This window comes from Lytechinus variegatus, chromosome 18, assembly GCF_018143015.1.
Source record: "Lytechinus variegatus isolate NC3 chromosome 18, Lvar_3.0, whole genome shotgun sequence".
Taxonomy (NCBI): Eukaryota; Metazoa; Echinodermata; class Echinoidea; order Temnopleuroida; family Toxopneustidae; genus Lytechinus; species Lytechinus variegatus.
This window is the reverse complement of record NC_054757.1, coordinates 14,136,072-14,156,062: the sequence shown is the minus strand read 5'-3', so window position 1 is coordinate 14,156,062 and position 19,991 is coordinate 14,136,072. Positions and strand designations below refer to the sequence as shown.

General features: G+C 35.3%; 1 protein-coding gene across 5 annotated transcripts in view; it reads left to right on the top strand.

Annotated features, from left to right (window-relative positions):
- Positions 1-19,991, top strand: part of LOC121431627 (Werner syndrome ATP-dependent helicase homolog) — a 50,171-nt gene that overhangs the window by 27,054 nt on the left and 3,126 nt on the right. For all 5 annotated transcript variants that reach the window (XM_041629222.1, XM_041629219.1, XM_041629221.1 and 2 more), the window contains 17 exons: positions 885-967; positions 1,455-1,546; positions 2,112-2,184; positions 2,798-2,906; positions 3,417-3,518; positions 4,916-4,996; positions 5,603-5,747; positions 8,124-8,179; positions 10,216-10,247; positions 11,158-11,309; positions 12,006-12,209; positions 12,706-12,818; positions 14,550-14,715; positions 15,962-16,087; positions 16,736-16,832; positions 17,551-17,616; positions 19,117-19,265. In XM_041629222.1, coding sequence (XP_041485156.1) covers positions 885-967; positions 1,455-1,546; positions 2,112-2,184; positions 2,798-2,906; positions 3,417-3,518; positions 4,916-4,996; positions 5,603-5,747; positions 8,124-8,179; positions 10,216-10,247; positions 11,158-11,309; positions 12,006-12,209; positions 12,706-12,818; positions 14,550-14,715; positions 15,962-16,087; positions 16,736-16,832; positions 17,551-17,616; positions 19,117-19,265 — 1,846 coding nt within the window. The remainder of the gene's footprint in view (positions 1-884; positions 968-1,454; positions 1,547-2,111; positions 2,185-2,797; positions 2,907-3,416; positions 3,519-4,915; positions 4,997-5,602; positions 5,748-8,123; positions 8,180-10,215; positions 10,248-11,157; positions 11,310-12,005; positions 12,210-12,705; positions 12,819-14,549; positions 14,716-15,961; positions 16,088-16,735; positions 16,833-17,550; positions 17,617-19,116; positions 19,266-19,991) is intronic.

Below are 19,991 nucleotides of genomic sequence, written 5' to 3'. Positions count from 1 at the left end.
AGTGACTAGTCTAGAGAAGTACTGACTTGTTGGACAAAGTTCAAATTATCCAACAAAAGTTCAGCTAGAATTCTCCTTCAAATGATGGATTCACATTCCAATGCCTAGCCCTCAAAATAAACAGTGTGTTATAGCTATAGATAAAAGCATCATTGCAATATAAATTGCATTAAGAATTTACAAAGTCAAGATAGATCGACAAGTTGTAGTTGAGTAAGCTCCAGCAAAAAATAGCACATATGGGACCATGCTTGAGTCTATCCAGATTTACTGCATCATGTATCACAAATTTCCCATGAAATGCTAACTTCACACATGCACACAAAAAATGTATCCAAATGATATCAAGTAGTTCTTACATGGTAGCAGATGTTCAGATGTCTTTATGATAACATACAGTCCAGAAGTATGAAATTATGATCCAAAGTTAGAGTTGATTTTTAGAGAAGGTAGCAGATATCTTCATTAGTAACTTCCGTGCATCGTACACTCACGGTGTCATATTCTCTATGAGGACGTTGTCTAATTGGAGCCATTCTGTGAAACAATCCCAAAGTTCTCGCAAAGCAATACAAATTCCGATAACGTGACATAAATTTAAATAACCAGATTATTAGAGAAAGAATAGAGCAAGATGTCTCTTTTGTGAGATAAGGTGAACGTGAGAAGAAATGATGACTTGCAGCAGAAGTGTACAAGTCTTAGCAGCGATGAGTAGATGAACAGTCTACCTGCTCATCTGAAAAAAATAATAATCATCCATTCTTGACTCTTTCTATCAGAATTTAAAAGATTTAAAAACTTGTTCTCCCAGTTTGCTTCTTTTGTGGGCGATAATAATTTGACAATATTGATTTGATTTTCAATGTCTATCTGTATTTCAGATTTTACTATGAATTTGATGGTCCAACTATTATCTACTGCCCAACTAAGAAGGCTACAGAGAGTGTAGGGAGCACACTCAAAAGTAAGTTCAGTTTATTTATGGAATTTCTGCTATTACATAGCATTATGAATACCAAAGATGCCTGCATCTAATATAGAGTCATTAACATCACAAATTCAAACTTGTGCATTATTTGTTTTATAGCAAAAATCATGAATATAATTTGTAGAAGAAATTTGTTTAAATTCCTCAAAATGTCCTTGGATCACACAGAGAAAGAAGCCACATCTGCTTCCTATTATGACATCACAAGCATAGCCAGTTTGATGCTCCTAGTGATCCTTGCCATAGTCTCTGAATAAGCAATTCAAAATCCTTGACATAGTCTTTGGTTTGAAAGGATGTTTCGTGGCATCTCGGGTTTCACATGTCACAGGTACAATGATGCATTCAAAATGCTAAGTGCTGCACCCAGAAAATGCATGGGTAAGATTCAACATGTGACTTGCATGTGCACATCTTATTGGCTATATTCTTGAACTTGTTTTATGATAAATTTTTTGAACAGATCTCGGGGTGAAGGCTGATATTTATCATGCAGGTATGAACCCTGAGAGGAGAAAAGAAAATCATCATAAATTTGTTCGAGATGAACTTCAGGTAATAAAAGTGATATGTTGATCATACTTCATTCAACTATCAATCCAGTTTGATTAAATCTAATATGACTTGATGATTAAAGAAGAAAACGTGTTTGAATTAAGCTCTGCTAACTGATGATAGATTGAAGGTAAGCTTGAGAATTTATTTATTGAAATATATTTATACAGGATAACAAACTCAGATTGACTGTTTTTCAGCATGGTCCTGTTAACATAACAGAAAAGAAGAAAGAGTTACTTAAATTCCCTACAAATAGTGAATGAATTCAATAACATTAAAATCAGAATATAATGATATAATGTATATAATCGTATATCTAGATCTAGTAGTTTACATATACCTAACTTTATGAAATGTTTAAACTACGCTGAAAAACCCCCCAAAATATCAAGCTGTCAGTTACTAACACAGGTATGTAATTGTGGGCAAAGTTCCATATACATACTATGCACCATCATCATTGGTAAGAAAATAATCATGATAATCACAGTATATTTGATTGGGTTGGGGTTTTTTTTTGTCTCTCCCTCTCCCTTTACTCTCACTCACTTTCATTTGTCAGTGCATAGTGGCAACAGTTGCCTTTGGAATGGGGATCGATAAACCAGACGTCAGGAATGTTATACACTATGGAGGTACATGTAATGATTTGATATGATTATAAGGATGATGATGAGGAGGAGGAGGAAGATGATGATGGTGATGATGATGGTGGTTGTGGTGATGGTGATGATGATGATGACAACGATGATGATAATGCGATGATGATGATGATGATGGTGGTTGTGGTGATGATGATGACAACTATGATGATAATGCGATGATGAGGAGGAGGAGGAGGATGATGATGATGATGATGATGATGATGATGATGGATGATGGTGGTGGTGGTGATGATTAGGTTGAAGATGATTTTGATAATGATAAAAATGATGGTGATATGATATAATGATGTGAAAGATGGTCATGTGATTACTAATGATGACAGTAATTGCAATTAACGTAACTATGATTGTAATCTTGACAATGATGATGAGCTTGAAACATTTGAAATGAAAAAGAGGAAAAGGAAGGTTATGATTATCCTTTAAACTATCCTTGGGATGATAATTGCAATATTGTTATTTCTATCTTGAGGTACTATTTAATATTGAATCTCATGACATGTATGAGCAATATAAGAAACTGCTTAAAGTACAAAGTCGAGAACTGCTCATACTAATATTTTTGTTGCCTTTTACTCTTAAGCTCCTAAGGATATTGAATCTTACTACCAGGAGATCGGTAGGGCGGGGCGTGACGGCATGCCTAGCAACTGCTATGCCTTCTACAGTCGAGGTGACTTTACATTAAATTGGTAAGATTGTGCAATTATCTGCTCTTTAAGAAAATACCCGTACTGATTTCCTGGAGGCCGTTTTATAAAGCTGTTCACATAAAGTCAAGAGCGACTTTAAGAACCACAGGTGAACCTTTCTTAAGCAATTAACCACCGCTAATGAAGATACCATTTACAACAAGACAGGATCACCAGTTGTTCTTGAAGTCGCTCTTAACTTACAAACAGCTATATTAAACACCCACCTGTTTTGTTCATATTTTAGGCATTTTATTGCTATATACTGGTATTGGGGTCATGCATTGATCTAATTTGGGGCATTTTGTTTCCACATACTGGTATTGGTGTCATATTTTGTTGCAATTTGGGGCATTTTTTATCCCACCTACTCTATATTGATATCATATTTTGTTCCACTTTCAGGCATTTTAATCCCATATACTGATATTGGTGTCATGTCTTGATCCAATTTTATGGCATGTTGATCCCATATACTGATATTGATGCTGTGTCTTGTTCCGATTTCAGGCATTTTGTAAGAGAGATAAGGAGTGCAGAGTTCCAAGAACACAAGTCCAAAATGATCAAGAAGATAGAAGACTATGTTCAAACTTCACAATGCCGTAGAAAGTAAGTTACAGTCAAACAAGCTTTACCAAAGATACTACAAGGGAAAGATCGGACAGTACATAGAGCCTGCAATGAAATGCCTGGGAAGAGAGCCCTACAGCATTGAATAAGCAACAACCTATTTTTACCTGTGCATATTGCGATCTGGTTGTGTACAAAACATGAGAGAAATGGTGAAGGGGTGAAGGAATAGATGATTTTAACATTTTAAGATATTTTTTTTTCTTCAAATATTATTTTTCTTGGATTATAGATGAATATATTTCAGTTTTCTGGGTAATAAAAGGTGGAATTATTCCCATACGCCACCCTTTAGCCCACTCTGAAATCCCCTCTCTCATTTTCCCCATATGTTTTATACACAGAAGCATGCCAATGTGTGAAGGCTTAGTGGGCGTCCTTCCCGATGAGCATTTATCGAGCGTTTCAAAAAAGTGTCCGATCTCCCCTTGTAGTATCTTTGGCTTTACTGACCCCCTATATAGAAGTTACACCTGTCTATAAAGATCACACATTTTGTTCCTTGCAATCATTTTCTATATTTCAACATGTACATGTGTAATAGCAGCCTGTCCTTCAAAGATCACCTGCTTTTAAAGACCGCTTTTTATGCCTTCCTCATGTGGTCTTTATAGACAGGTTTTAATGAACATTATGTTGAAGTTTATTCTTCATCACTTTGTAATGTAGCTTAGAAAATTGGGTTGCTGGAATAGACTCGTCCGGAATCTAAAATGCAGAATAGACAGAAGTAAAATGTTTATCGAAAATTATTTTCATTGATATTTGGCATTGAAGCACATGACCTGGCAGACCTTCATTTTTGAGGAGCGCTATCGTGCCGGTGCTCCTACTGCGCTCCTAAAAAATAAGGAGAACAAAAAATCGCGCTCCTAAAAAAAATGCTCAAATTCTACATTTTACATCTTTAGATCCATGAAATGGCCATCTATTTTCCATAAGTCCTTGAAATTATTTTGATTTAGTTGAAAACTATCAGAGAAATGAAGAATATTCACCTCTTTCCCAACTCTGATTAGAATTTAAACTCGGTAAATATTGTAGTCCCATATGTAGATTTTCATGGCAACACCATGGAAGTCTACACGTGGGACTACAATATTCTTCCATGTCTTCTTTAGTCACCCCTTCCCCTTTGACCATCTTCCTCCTTCCTCAACCCAACCATCCTACTCTCCTCCATCACTTGCCTCTTCCATGTCTTCTTCAGTCATCCCCTTCCGCTTTGGCCTGCCACCTTGAATTCAAGCCCCCTTCTTGAGACATGATCCTTCAGTACATGCTCATACCAACTTACTCTGTTTTCCTTTGCCATCTGTTTCATCAAGGTATGTTTTGTATTAATGGAAATGAAATTTATGTATCCTTTTCCATAGGTTAATCTTATCACATTTCCAGCACAATGCAAAGAGTGCATTGACAGGGAGTAGAGATTGCTGTGATAATTGCAAAAGGAAGTAAGTCTTTATTCTGTCTTGTATTTTCACTAATGCCCCATTCGTTTTATATATTAGGTGTATCATGTAATTTTTTTTGTGACATTTGTTTTTATTTCATTCTTGTTATCTTTTCTTTTCATTTGTTGCTTTTAAGTTCCTGTTTACCATTACCCTGTGAAGGCAAACAAGTGAAGCAAAACAATAAGAACAAATAAAATCATTTCCTTGTCTCTCCTCTAAATAAATGATTTGGGTGTACAGTCGTTCTTCCTGATTTGTTCTGTTCATCTATGTCACAAATTGACCCTGCCTCTTACAATTTAAGCAACATTTCTAAAAATCTTCTAATTTCTCTACCAATTCTGTTTGCTTTTCAGTTAAGTAATTGAAAGTAAAAAATTCCCTCAGATAATCAACCATTTTCTACAGTCCGACCTCCACTTATCTCTGTGTTTACTTCAGTTTACAAACAACCCAAGCCACGATAACAGAAAAACTGCAAATCTTTATGTGTACTAGAAAACAAAAAAAGTATTTCAAAAGTATAGGGCAAGAGACGTATATGTACTTCATAATATTGCCCTTCTGTAATTGTAATATAACCATTTCTTTCTTTGTCATTAGACTTGAAAAGGGATCAGATAGTGTTGCAAGTAGCCAGCCAGATGAGTTAGATCTCAGTAAAGAGTTACACCATCTACTGTCGGCTATCGACGCCACAGGAGGGCGCTTCGGTCTCTCCGTTCCTATTTTCTTTCTCAGAGGTTCGGTGAGTACTATCATCATTCCTTTCAATTTACAAAAAAACAATGCCAAGTTTGAAGTCCTAGTTTAGATTTTAATGTATGAGAAATATGATTCAATGTCCAAAATCCCTTTACCAAAGCATCAATGGTGATTTTTTTTTTTGACAATTTCCATTTAAATTCAATTAAATATCATGGTTTATTGATCTGCATTTTTTACAGTAAAGAAGATTAATGGTACATGTTTTAAAATTGAATTGAATTGAAAATCACATTTATTTCCTTCAAACAGATACAAAATAATATTTGACATAGTAACGAATACAGTATATATTTCGACACAAATTTGAAGGAGGCGAAAACCCGAAAAGCAGAGCTTGAGTTGGGGTCGCCAGATACAAGTAAATAACAAGTTACGTAATGACATCATATGTAATTGCATATAAAAAAAAGAAAGTTAAGAGTATAAAAGAAACATACAGTAGATGGAGAAGAGGGAGAAGAAATGTAGGCATTAGAAGTTCATTTGAACAAAAGAGTAAACTGGTCGCAATGACGTGACATTGGTACGTGTATATAGAGCTTGACTGACATTTGTCTAGCATAGCAACAGGTAAGGCATGTGCATTAATTAACAATAGAAATGGAAGGTAGTTCAAGCATGTCAACATGTCAATGATCTGCATTTAAATAAAGTTTCATTTTATAAGAAAAATATTGCAAAGAACGAGAGTTTTGTAGGTGGGCTGGTAAACTGTTCCAAAGTTTTGGCCCAGAGTAACGAATATCGTACTGGTATCTTCGGGTTCTATGTTTCGGTAAATGAATTTGGGTAGCGTTTCTCGTACTATACTTATGAATATCCGAATTGAAGTTAAAATGACAGAGATTACTAAATTGCAAGGGGAAAATGTTGTTTGTGCTTTTGTACATAAAGATTCTTTGCTGATGCAAATTAATATCGCTAAATTTCAATAATTTTAACTCTTTGAATACAGGATTTGTGTGAGATTGAAAATGTAATCCAGATATAATACGAACAATCCTCTTTTGCAGTATTATAAGCTTTAGGATGCTAGACTTACAGGAGTTGGCCCAAATAATATTACAATACGAGAAATATGGAAGTATCAGAGCACAATATAACATACGTAGAATGTTACTTTGCAAGAGATTTCTAATTCTAGATATAATACCAATGTTTTTGGATACTTTACTTTCGACCTCATGTATATGATCTTTCCATGTCATAAAACTATCTAAATAAATTCCAAGGAACTTGGCTTTGTCTACCCGTGGTAATATTACATTGTCGAGTATAACACATGCATCATTCAAATCGACATTCTTTCTATTATGAAAAACCATGTAGTTACATTTCTTGATATTTAAAGATAATTTGTTAGCTTTAAACCATTCACATACATGTACAAGATTTGCATTCACAATATCACAAAGGGAGTTCAAGTTTGAATTGCTATGAAATATATTTGTATCATCGGCGTATAGTATAAAGGATAGCTCATTTGCTGATTTATAAAGATCATTAATATATAATATGAATAACAATGGGCCGAGGAGACTGCCCTGGGGAATTCCACAGGTTATTGTCTTAAAGTCTGACACACACGATTTGTATTTAGTACATTGTAAACGATTATTAAGATAGCTGGTGAACCAATTATAAGCAATACCACGTATGCCGTAACGATATAATTTAGATAGCAATATGTTATGGTTAATTGTATCAAAGGCTTTGGATAAGTCGATGAAAACTCCAATTGCGAACTCATTATTTTCAAAAGCATCTATTATTTTACTAGAGAGACTTGTAAGAGCCATGCTTGTGGAATAATCTTTACGAAACCCAAATTGACTTTCATCAAGAATAGAACATTTATCAAGAAATTCGAAAGTCCTCTTGTAAACAATACGCTCTAATAACTTAGAAAAAACAGATAAAACAGAAATAGGTCTGTAGTTCGTAAATTCACCTTTGTCCCCAGATTTAAAAATTGGTGTCACTTTGGCCTTTTTTAATTCATGAGGAAACATTCCTTTTGATAAAGACAAATTAAATATATGACACAAAGGTCATATAGTAAGTATAGTAAAAATAGTAAGTATTTATGGTGTAAAATACATTTGCAATTAAAAACACTCACATAAGTAATGTTTAATGGTAGATGGGTAGTGAATGAAAATTTATGCCTAATCTATGCCAGGATTACCTCAGTCAATGCTCTCGTAATGATAAGTAGCCCATTGTGCACTAAAAGTGGGTGGTTTCTATGAGAAATACTCAACTTGGGTTTCAAAATTGGCTGGAATGTATTACACTATTTTATTCTTAACTTCAGGGTTTGTTTTTTTTTCCTCTGTCACCAAATTTAAAACAGTCGAGTCAAAGGGTTCCTAATTACCTATTCAAGCACAAGAACTTTGGAATTGGCAAGTAAGTAAGGTTGTGCATCCTGTTGCTGCTATTCAGTGTCATTTTCGAACATAAATTCCTGGGCCCCGTCTTACGGATCAATCGTAACTCTATGGAAATTCATCAGTGTCATAATTATTTCTCAGGAAATTTACAAAATGTCCCTTGTAAACGTAGGAGAACACACCAAATTATCAAGAAATAAATGAATTTATGGATATACATTCATATCTAGAAAAAAAATGAGCAAATATGCATTTTATATGTTGAATTTGCTGGCTTTCCATAGTTGTGACTGATCGGATCAATGGCAACTCTTTGTAAGACGGGGCCCTGTTGTGGTAAAAATGAATTTGAACAGAACTCAATAAAATGACCACGCAAGTCTATGTATGTGTTCATAAAAATGCTATTTGTTAAATGGATCTGGTAAATAAGTGAGATGAGCTTGGCATTTCTGGAAAGTGCCACATCGTTTTCAATAAATGATTGTACATCTTTCCATGTGTGAGTCCGGACTTTTCGCATTTACTTCGGGGAAACTCTCTAAAATGCACCCGTTCCTTTGAAAATGCAAGTCTCGGCTTTTGACAAAGTCTCTCAGCTCTCGCGCAATAGCTCAGTCAGTAGAGCGGGGGTTTCAGAGTCTTGTTTCCCAGGTTCGATTCCCACTTGGTGCGCTAGTGCCCTTTGGTACGGCATTAGTCCTCATTACCAGGGGTGGTATTCTGAGATCCATTTTATCTCAGATAAAATAAAATATTTTATCTCCGTTAAAATCAGTGAGATAAAATACCCTTAAAATCTCTCCGAATTGGTATTCTGAGAACAATTTTATCTTCATTTTATCTCTGTAAGACACACCTATTTTTTAATCAATATCCAATTAGAAACGCGCTTTTATAGCTCTCTCATATCACTCAACCAATGGAAATCCATTCCTCAAGGAGGTGTGGCGAAGGAGTGAGATTGCGTCAATTTATTGACCTCAATACGCTTGCACTATACGCTTGCGCGTCTTTACAAAGATTTCTTTTTAACAAATATGACAATACTCTCATCTTTATTTTGAAGTCTGTATCGCATCTTTTCAAGCATCATTTCAAAGACAATATTAGTCCAGAAAAGTTTTATGAAATGCTTCCTGATTGTACAGGAATAACTTTAAGGTGTTGTTCTCAATGAATATATCATTTTTCTTAATTTTCATGTCAACATTTGAAGTTAATTCACATAGAAATATTGACGAAATCAACGTCGCAGAGATAAAATAGCCCCTACCCTCTTTTAAGTTTATTTTATTTTTTCTTCAAAGTAACTTGGGCGCAAGCACATCACCCGCGTTGCAATGGCCAGATACGCGATGGGTATCTCTACGCAGCCACTGCTCCCTTGCGTATCATCATAGATACGCAAGATAAAATTTATACGCTAGATAAAATTTACATTTTGATCTGAGAGATAAAATGTCATCTCAGAATACCAATTTCATTTTAAGAGATAAAATAAAATATTTTAAAGATAAAATGACCTCAGAATACGGCCCCAGGTCCCACAGTGAGGACTCTAAGCTGTCGGTTTTAAGGTACTTGCTTTCAGTCATTCATGCTTTCGTAGCAATCAGGTAAAAAAAACACCACTATTTACCACGTTACCAAATCACAATAGAGAGCTGAGAGGCTTTTGCCAAAAGTTGGTTGACCGGGACAGCATCAGAATCTTTCGATTCTGGACAACAAAATATTTGCTATTGTTTGTCCAGTGCATATTCTCTGATGATCTGCTGTCCCAGTCCACCAACCTGTACCTACAATCATGTAGTTTATGTTCAATATTTCATAAAGTATCATATATGATTTTGTTTAATTGATAAAAAGAAAATAAAAGAAACATGGAGTTTAGAGCATTGTTTCAAATCAAACATATTCTAATATTAATTGTTTTGCTAGTTGTATTATTTTCACAATCCACCCTGTCTTCCTGTAAATTTATAGATTTTAATAATTTTGATTTGTATTTTCTAATATCTATACTGCAATTTGTTAATTCAATAATAGGTACAGATCTGAAAAATGGTGGAAGGCATTTGGTAAGAAATGAAGTCGTTTTTTTTTTTATAACATAACTGACGTTTATTCAGTATTACTGAAGTGTAGAGAGTCACAATGAGAGGAGAGGCTTGAATTCTCAGGAAATAATAATTTTCATTAAAAGAAAACGTATATGAAGAAGCCTTGATACGCTTTGTTCTTTTTCCAGATATTGAAAGTAGGGAGCACAACAATTTATCTCACTACCAGTGTCTCAAGCTTTAATACTGAGTCTACCTTGAAAGCTTCAATTAATTACCATTGACAAAAAGTGAATAGATGGTAAAATCAGACTAGAGCGATATTGTTGTTTGTTTGTTTTCTTTCTTTACCACAATAGTTGAATTAAACAAGACCAGCAATTGATTGCAATTATGTAATAACATTCTAATATGACTTTGAAACAGAGGGTCGTGGGTTCGAATCCCATCTATGGCGTAATTTCCTTCAGCAAGAAATTGATCCACAATGTGCTGCACTCAGCCCAGGTGAGGTAAATGGGTACCGGTAGGAAGTAATTCCTTAAAAAGCTGTGTGCGCTATGAACGCCTAGCTTAGCCGGGTAATATAGGAGCGCCTTGAGCACCTAACAAGGTGGATATGTGCACAATATAAATACCCTATATTATTATTATTATTAATATATACTGAAAATGCTGTGATAATGATGCTCATGATAGCACTATAGGTTATTTATAATTCACACATGTCTTATTTGTTAGGTTCTCAAGGCACTCCTTAGACTCCAGTGCTCACAGCCTTTTTAGGAATTCCTTCTCACTGTTACCCATTTACCTCACTTAGGTCGAGTGCAGGAAATTAATTCCTTGACTGGGATTTGAACCCATGACCTGCCAATTGAAAGGCAATAGTCATTACTGCTGTTCTACCTGTACTTTTTTATTACAGCATATCAAGTTCTACACATGAGTCTTTTGGCAGAGCAATCAATCGCAGGCAACAGGTTCTGTTCGACTGTAGGTTTGTCAAGGACTGGTGAAAACTGGTATAGGGACATGGAGAGAGGAACAAATGCTTCATTTATGATTGAGCCAAGTCAGGTAAGAAAGGATTGGAGTGTTGGTGATCATGTTGGTGGTGACGATTTGGTGGTGTTAATGGTGATGGTGACAGTGCTAGTTGCGGCATTGGTGGTCATCATTGTGATGGTGATAGTGGTAGTAGTGATGACAGTGGTGTTGGTTGCAGTTTTCATGATGATGATTATGGTGATGGTGATGATGATGATGATGGTGGTGATGATGGTGATGGTGATGGTGGTGATGATGGTGATGATGATGATGGTGGTGGTGATGGTGATGGTGATGGTGGTGATGATGGTGATGATGATGGTGGTGGTGATGGTGATGGTGATGATGATGGTGATGGTGATGATGGTGGTGGTGGTGGTGGTGATGGTGGTGATCATACTGGTGATTATGCTGGTATGATGGAACTGGTGATGGTTGTGGTGATGATGGTTATGATGGTTGTGGTAGTTTTAATAATGGTGTCCATTGCTTTGATAGAGGGGTAGTCATGTTGGTGATGATATTGCTGGTCAATGTACTTGTGTAATTGGTGATTGCAGGGATGGAAGTGATCATTTTGATCATCATGGTGATCGTAATGATGGCATTGAAATTGGTTGCATGTTGATGAGTGTGTTGGTTATAGTGATAATGATTTTAGCTTAAGTTGTGATGATGGTGGTAGAGATTGTTCCTCATTCATCTTACACCCACTGTATTCTCTAGGAGCTACGAGCAGTGATGAAGGAGAAGGAGAGAGCGAAGCCAACTATCTTGCCCAAGACTACACCAGCACCTCTCACCAGACAGATTCTACCCAGAGTACAAACGGGGGATTGGGCCCAGTTCATGCAGGCTAGCAATGGAGGGGCTTCGGAGGATATCGTTGCTACGCAGAAACCGGTCGATCCTAAAGAACAAGAATTACAGGTAATATAGCAGTTTGTAATGAGTATATTGATAATTTGAAGATGATGATGGGAGGAGGAATAATATACTGATGATGATGGTGATGATGATGATGATGATGATGGTGGTGGTGGTGGTGGTGATGGTGTTTTGGGTGGTGGTGGTGATGAGATGTCATGATAATGATCGTAATGATGATGATGCTAATGGTGTTTTGGGTGGTGGTGGTGGTGATGAAATGAGATGTCATGAAATGATTGTAATGATGGTGATGATGATGATGATGGTGATGGTGATAATGATGATGATAATTTATAATTAATAATTTAAGGATGATGATGGGGGGAGTAGGAGGATTATGATGATGATGATGATGGCACTAAGAATTTTATGTAGCCTTGCAAGTATTTTACATGGTTATCTTTGTATTTCTCACTCAGAATTCTTGAGATTATAAATTTCCACCCTACTCCACAATGTAATATGAAATTTTTTTATTATTATTATTAATACATAGGGTAAGCTGTACTCAAAGCTGATGAATCTACGGAATGAGATCGCCTCTGAAATTGGTGCTGCCCCATACATGGTTGCTAACAATAAGAATCTACTCGACTTGGCTGTCATTAGGTAAGTACATTATAAATATTTGATTAAAATATATCATTTCATTTAATTTAAAGATTTCTTAAAGTTCTCATTTTCAATACATTGAGGATTCTATTCAGACTAAAGTCTGATTCAAGACCTCTTGAACTTATTTCAGGTTTAAAAAAAAATATATTTTGTAAAAATCGCAAAATCAGCCTTTTTTATCCATTTTAAGTGGCATCCTTGGCAATATGAATTATTTGTTAAATTCATTTTGAATAAATATTTTTGAAAAGAATTATGATTTAGAATTTTCATTGCAGTCTTTTTTTATAGGTGTTCTAGATTGTCATTCCTTTTTTTATGATAATCTGCCATAATTTGTATTTGTCAATCCTTATTTTCTTACTAAAGATATTATAAGTCACTCTGAGTAGGCCTGTTCATTTCCCATTCTTTCCACCTTTGGAACATCTATTGGGAATAGATACAACAATATGAAACTTAATGTGACTGCTTTACAATAATAAACCAATAACATTATCAATGAAGTAAGTCTTGTTTAACAATTCTTTTAAAAACTGTTTAAAAGCACTTTGCGATTTCGATGATTTGACACACGATAAATTACAAAAAAAAAAACCTTTGAGTTTCATATAGCAATGCTAGCTTCAATTACAATCAGGGGAGCATTTCATGAAGAGTCTATTCAATGATTTCACTGATTAATTTGCTCTGAGCCAATCATATGTTAGGATTTCAGTAGCTTATCACCATAGTCATTGAGAATCTCTGCCTTTTTGTTTCATGACATACTCCCTTGATTTGACACTGACCCAGTTTATTTCTTCACTGCCTGATTCAATTGACTTGTAATCTACATCAAGAATCCCCTGTCCCTGAAATATACCCATCTGGAATGAAACCAACATTGTAACAAACTTCACTCAGGAAATACTCTTGCTGAAATCTACCAGCTCAAGATTTTCCTTTTGTTTGTGACATGAAATTTACAAGTAACAATTTCTTGGTGTGAAATCTACTTGGTTGTTTTCTCAATCTGTGAGCAGCCTGAAAGGAATCAATAAACCTGCTTATGACCATATTAGGTAATGGTATTGCTACCTTATATGGTATTGCTGATGCATCCTCATGAATATTCATGTGTAACCATACAAGGTTTCATATACTTGTAACCTGAATGGTAATGACATGTTGCAAATTAATTGAATATTTGTGTATGTCCTTAGGGTTACTAAATTAGGTATACATGTTTCACCTTAAAATTAATATATTCATATGTTACCTTGCAAGATTTTAGATTATTGTTAGCCAATAGGAACTTGCGTTGCAACTCAATTTGTCATCCTATGTCTAATCAATTCAATTCATTTTATTTTTCTCAGTATAAAACACTAATGTAAATAGTACAAACATGAAATAAATATGACGTAGACATAGATAAAGTATTATACTGAAAGAGTAGCAGCCAAAAAGAAATTTACCTTATGTACAGCCGACCCAAAAATCTTATAAAGTTAAAAATCATGCCATTAAGCTATGATTAGGAATTGGTGTTGCAAAGTTCTCGGACATTTGTGTTTGAACTTTTTAAATTGTGTTGTAATCTGACTAGGTAGCATGATCTCACTGCCCCCCCCCCCCATAAAAAAGAAATACTTGTCTAACTAGCACTTTTTAAAATAGATTTGTTATAAAAAAAAATCAAGTTTAATTCTCAGCTCCTGTTTTTTCATTTACCCTTTTTAGACCTGCCAATCTTAATTCCATGTTGAAGATTGATGGGATCGCTCAGGCGAGAGCTGAGAAATTTGGTATCCAGTTTATCGATGCCATCAAAACATATTGTAAAGAGAAGGATCTTGAGATGGACAATTTCCCCGCTTCAGCTCCATCAAGCATCAGCGAGAAACAGGTAATCTTGATTTACTTTTTATAAAATGGCAATTTGGATCCAGTCATTATACTAAGTGGCAAATTTTCTTATTACTTGTACTATCCCAAATTCCCAGAAAACAATTGATTCAAATGGCCATTAAAACCTACTTATTCAAATTGTACCTCAACTCCACAAAGTGAACTCACATATCTTTTTCTTTCCTTTATTTTCATAAGCACATAGAGACATCAGGCATGAGATTTTTTTTGTTTTTTGTTTGTACCTTTGAGGCTACCATATCCCGCCGGCAGTGCTTGCGTTGTGAATGGTGTAGCTGGCAGCTTTCTGCATGCATGTGTGTATACATTTGTTTACATTGAATGCAAGTGATACGGATATACAGCGTTATCGAGTTGGATTATCGTGGATTTTACAAGAATTTGTAGGGTGTGTGGTGTAATTTCTTCAACTACAAAATGAAGACTGTTGAGAAGAAATTGTGGATGAAATTAGAGTAGGTATAACAGAGCTACCAAGTCTCACGCATTATGCGTGAGACTCAAGCATTTTGGACTCTTGTTCATCCCCTCAAATCTCTGTCTCATGCAACTATCACAGCCTATCCCCATATACATTGTACACAATGTCTGTGATCTCACTCAGATTCACAGAAAATCTCACGCATAGCTGGTCTTTGAACTTGGCATCTCTGGTATAAGAGATTGACCCAATGTTTTCCTTTCAATTTGATGTACAAATAGAACTATATTTATCTACAAAATAACCTCTTCAAAACAGTAAAATTTGATTGTAGAATGCATCAAAATGGGTTTTGCATACCTGAAATTCCAAAAATTTTCCCAATGCTCCCCCAGGGGGACGTGAAGTTCCTCTTTTTTTTTCAAATTTCTCTGTCTCATGCCTGAGACATGTTATTTGTTATGCACTATATAACTGACTATTATTATTAGTAGTAGTATTATTAGTATTATTATTATCATCATTATTGTTATTGTTATTATCATTATTATTATTATTATTGCTGTTGTTGTTGTTACCAAAAGAGTGTTTATGCAACAGGGTCCTGTGATGTTCCTGAATTGATTGACATGAGGGTGTTTCTAGAAGATTTTAAGTGTGACTTAAATTTTAATTACATGCGGTATCTAACGCGTCATCAATCAGCTTATGTGTTAAATAACTTGTGTGCATTGGTGTCCAATGATGACTCTAATCACTCTTAACTATTTGTAAAACACCCTCCTGCTATTGTTTCTTCCAGGAGGGCAGTCAGAGTAACGGATCATCATCAGGAGGCTGCACTTTCCTACGAGGAGCTAAAGTTGGAACGTTATCAGAGACTAAGAGAGAATCGTACACCCTTTTCCATGAGAAAGGGATGACACTCGTAAGTCTGTGATATATCACTGGGTTTCTAATCATTCTTCCCACTAGAAAATAAAGTTAGGTTCTATTCCTCAAAGTTAGGACCTGTTGCTGCGCTAGCGCCATGAGCATCTCTGGACAGTGTGTGTGCTCAATAAGACATCACCATTATTATTGTTATTATTCTTACTAGGAGCTAAAGAAAGAAACATTACCCTTTTCGAAGGGTAAGGAAGGACACTTTAAAGTCTTGATAGTTTTTATGGTGTATATTATTTGGCAATATATCTATAAGCTCCTGATAAGGAGATAATGTGGACAAAGAGTGGAACAAAGAGTATTATATTTCACAAGTTATTAATTCATCATAAGTTCAACAATTTTCTGTGTGTATGTGTATCAGTACGGAGCCTGTGCTCCATGGAACTAAAGTTTTCAAGCTCTCAGAAACAGAACAAATTGTATCCTCTCTTCTTTATTTCTCTTTCTCTCTGGTTTCCCTTTCCCTTTGTTTTCTTTTACCTCTCTTTTCGTTTCTTTTTCTTTGTGTTTTCTTTCTCCACTTTCACTATATCTCTCTTTTCTTGTCTTTTTCTTTCTCTTGCTATGCACATGGATCTCGATTTCTCTCTCCATACGATGTACCTCTTTGATCTATCCATTCTTACAGGAAGACATAGCAGTCATGAGAGGACTAAAGGTTTCTACAATTGGAGGTCATCTAGCAGATGCCATTGAAGCTGGCTACCCAGTCAACTTTGCAAGAGGTATGTCCCAAACGTTAACCCTTTGAAGACTTATCCCAAGAATGTGCAGGCTGGCACTTATGGAAAATATGGACCTGCCAAACTCAGCCTGTCTTCTAAGGCTTAAAATCTGACAATCTATATGCTGATCTCGTGGACAAAAATATTTAGACAAGAAAGTTTTAATTGTGTTGTGTCAGTGATATCTCAATGTAAAATCTGTTGTCAGCCATTCAGGTGAACAGATTTCACGAGCAACTTGATTATGACTTTGGAATTAAACATCTTCTCTCTTATCGATATGAAAACTCTTCATATCATATAAGTATAAAAATAAACCAGGAAAACCAACTTATGATGTGTATGAAATGTCATGAATCAATTAAAAATATAAAAATCTCAGTTTCCCTTTTTGGGGGGCTGGACACTCTGTATCATATTAAAGAAGTCTTAATGGGGGGGGGAAGACCTGCGGGTTATGGTAATTATTAAAGTCAACCGTTTTTATACCTAGGCAGCATCCTCAACTCTCATCCAGGTTTATATATTTGTTATCATGTACAACATGCATTGCTGTAATTAATGTTCTTCCCATCGATATGTTGATATATATTTATGTATGTACCTCTGTACTCCCCATGTTCTGAAATACCAAATGAAATAATACAAGTAAATTGTATGGTCTTGTAAAAAAAATCATTTTGACATTTTCTCTGCTCTCTTTCTCTGTTTCTTTCAGCTGGAATTACACCTGCAATACAAAAAGAAATCGAACAAGTTATCAGGAACCCTCCAATCAATTCAGGTATATGGTCATTTTATCTGGTTTTGGGGTTCATTTTTTATAACTTTTAATTGGGTTTTAATAATTTTGGTTAGTTGTTTCTGCATAAACCAGTATATATAAGCAAACAGACATTTTCACAGCTCATCCTGTTTCTGTTTTGATATGAAGAATGTAAAAATGGAATTACACAGAAGTTAAAATTTTGTGTAGATGTTAGACCCACATTATTTTTTAAAAGAGAAAATCACTGTGAAAATTGTTTCAGCTTATTGAATTTTTCATCATCTGTATTTGGAGAATTTGTTTTCAGTTATTTTTTTTTTCATTGAATTTGGAAAAATATTTTAGAAATAGTAATCTGGCAATTTAGGTGAGAATGTCATTTTGTTATCGTTTGTGGAATATACAGCAAACACTAATTATTGTAGGTCCATTTATGATCACTCTTCTTTTTTTCCCTTTTTTTTTCCTTCTTGATCCTTCATACTAATTTTCTCCCTTGATCTTTTCTCTTTCCTTCCCATCATCATGAGTACACAGCAACAGAACGAGAGTTTGATGATGCTATGGTCGGGTGCAGATACAATAGTGATTAGTTTAGAGCAGCCTTGAATTTATCAATTTATCTAGGGATTTTCATTTTGTCATTCTGATATTCATGTAGTGTATTTTGTAACAGAATTTGTCTAATGTCATGGTTGCGATAAATGATTAAATGATATACATATGAACACACCATCTTAAATATTGCTATGAATTACATACACTAGATACCTTTCGGACAATTCGGTGGATTCACATTAGTTGCAGCGGACAAGCCAATTTCTAACTTCGCGGTCTACATCGCGCGCAGGAAGTGCAAAGTGCTAATATTCTGTAATGTGAATGTGATGCTTCAAAAATGAAAACCATATGGCAAAAATGGAGGAAGAATCCACCGAAAATGGTCTAAATTTTGCAAAGAAATATGCAGTGAATTTCTCTCCCACCTCTTGGGGCCTGTTGCATAAAACTTTTTACCTGAGAAAACTGTGGTAAAAACTGAAAACTAAGGTAAGTCTGATTTCTGCCATTAACTTTAACACATGGCAAAAATTTTGGTAAACACAACCTGAGTTTTCTCAGGTAAAAAGTTTTATGCAATGGGCCCCTGGACCCTGGTAAACGGCATAATTCTATGTAAAGTGGCAGACCCGCATCCGCCATCCCAGGGCAGCATAATTCCATCCACGTGCACTAGCGCAGCACACGCTGTTCAGATGTCAACCTTTTCCCATGAGGCATTGTGAATTTTGGCCTGCGACTGATAGGTGGTGCACCATATTGTGAATCCAGCGAATTCTAATATGCCTGAGGCATACCCGAGCAAATTAAATGTATTAGCAAATTTTTCTGATTACAGTACGTGAAAATAAATGACTGGTCATGTGTTAGATTCAAGCCAGTCATTTAATTAGTACGCATATCACCTTTTCTGAATTAAAATGATGACCTTTCATTGTTTGCCTTTTAACACAGACATCAGTGCCTTAGGCCCTATCAAAGAATTACTACCGCAATACGAGTATCATGAGATCAAGTTGGTCATCGCTATCCTCAAAGTGCAGTATGGGATGCCTGTCAAAGTCTCCGCTCTCTCAGACACATCGTCTCCATCATCATCACAAGTAAGGATTTCTGCCCTGTCCCTATAGATAGTGTTCCATATTCTGAACTTCACGTTGAATTAAACTCTGGCGTAAAGTTACTGTTTTATCTATTTAAAGCCAATTTTGTCAGATTCAATGTATCAGCGCATTTAACACTTCGTTGAACCATCATTGTCTGAATGGGTGTTGCAAGGAAATATTTGCAAATTTCTGATACAAATTTACAGTTGATGTACCAGTTGTAACTAGATCGTATTGATTATTACTGCTTATTGCGAGAAGCAGATCTGGGCCCTGTCTTACAAAGAGTTGCGAGTGATCTGATCAATTTCAACTATGGAACGCCAGCAAGGTCAACATCTAAAATGCACGATAGTTCAAAATGTTTTCTAGATATGATGTATATTCATAAATTTATTGTTTTCTTGATAATTTGGTGTGTTTGTTTATTTTGCAAATTTTATGTAGAAAAAAATTATGACACTGATGGATTTCCATAGAGTTACGATTGATCCAATCAACCACAACTATGGACGGCCAGCAAAGTCAACATCTTAGATGCATATTTGTTCAAAATATTTTTGAAATATGGGAAGGGATTCCCTTTGCTAACTAAATTGAATTGAACTGGTTTACTAAAAAAAAAAAAAAAAAATCAACCACAACTATGGACGGCCAGCAAAGTCAACATCTTAGATGCATATTTGTTCAAAATATTTTTGAAATATGGGAAGGGATTCCCTT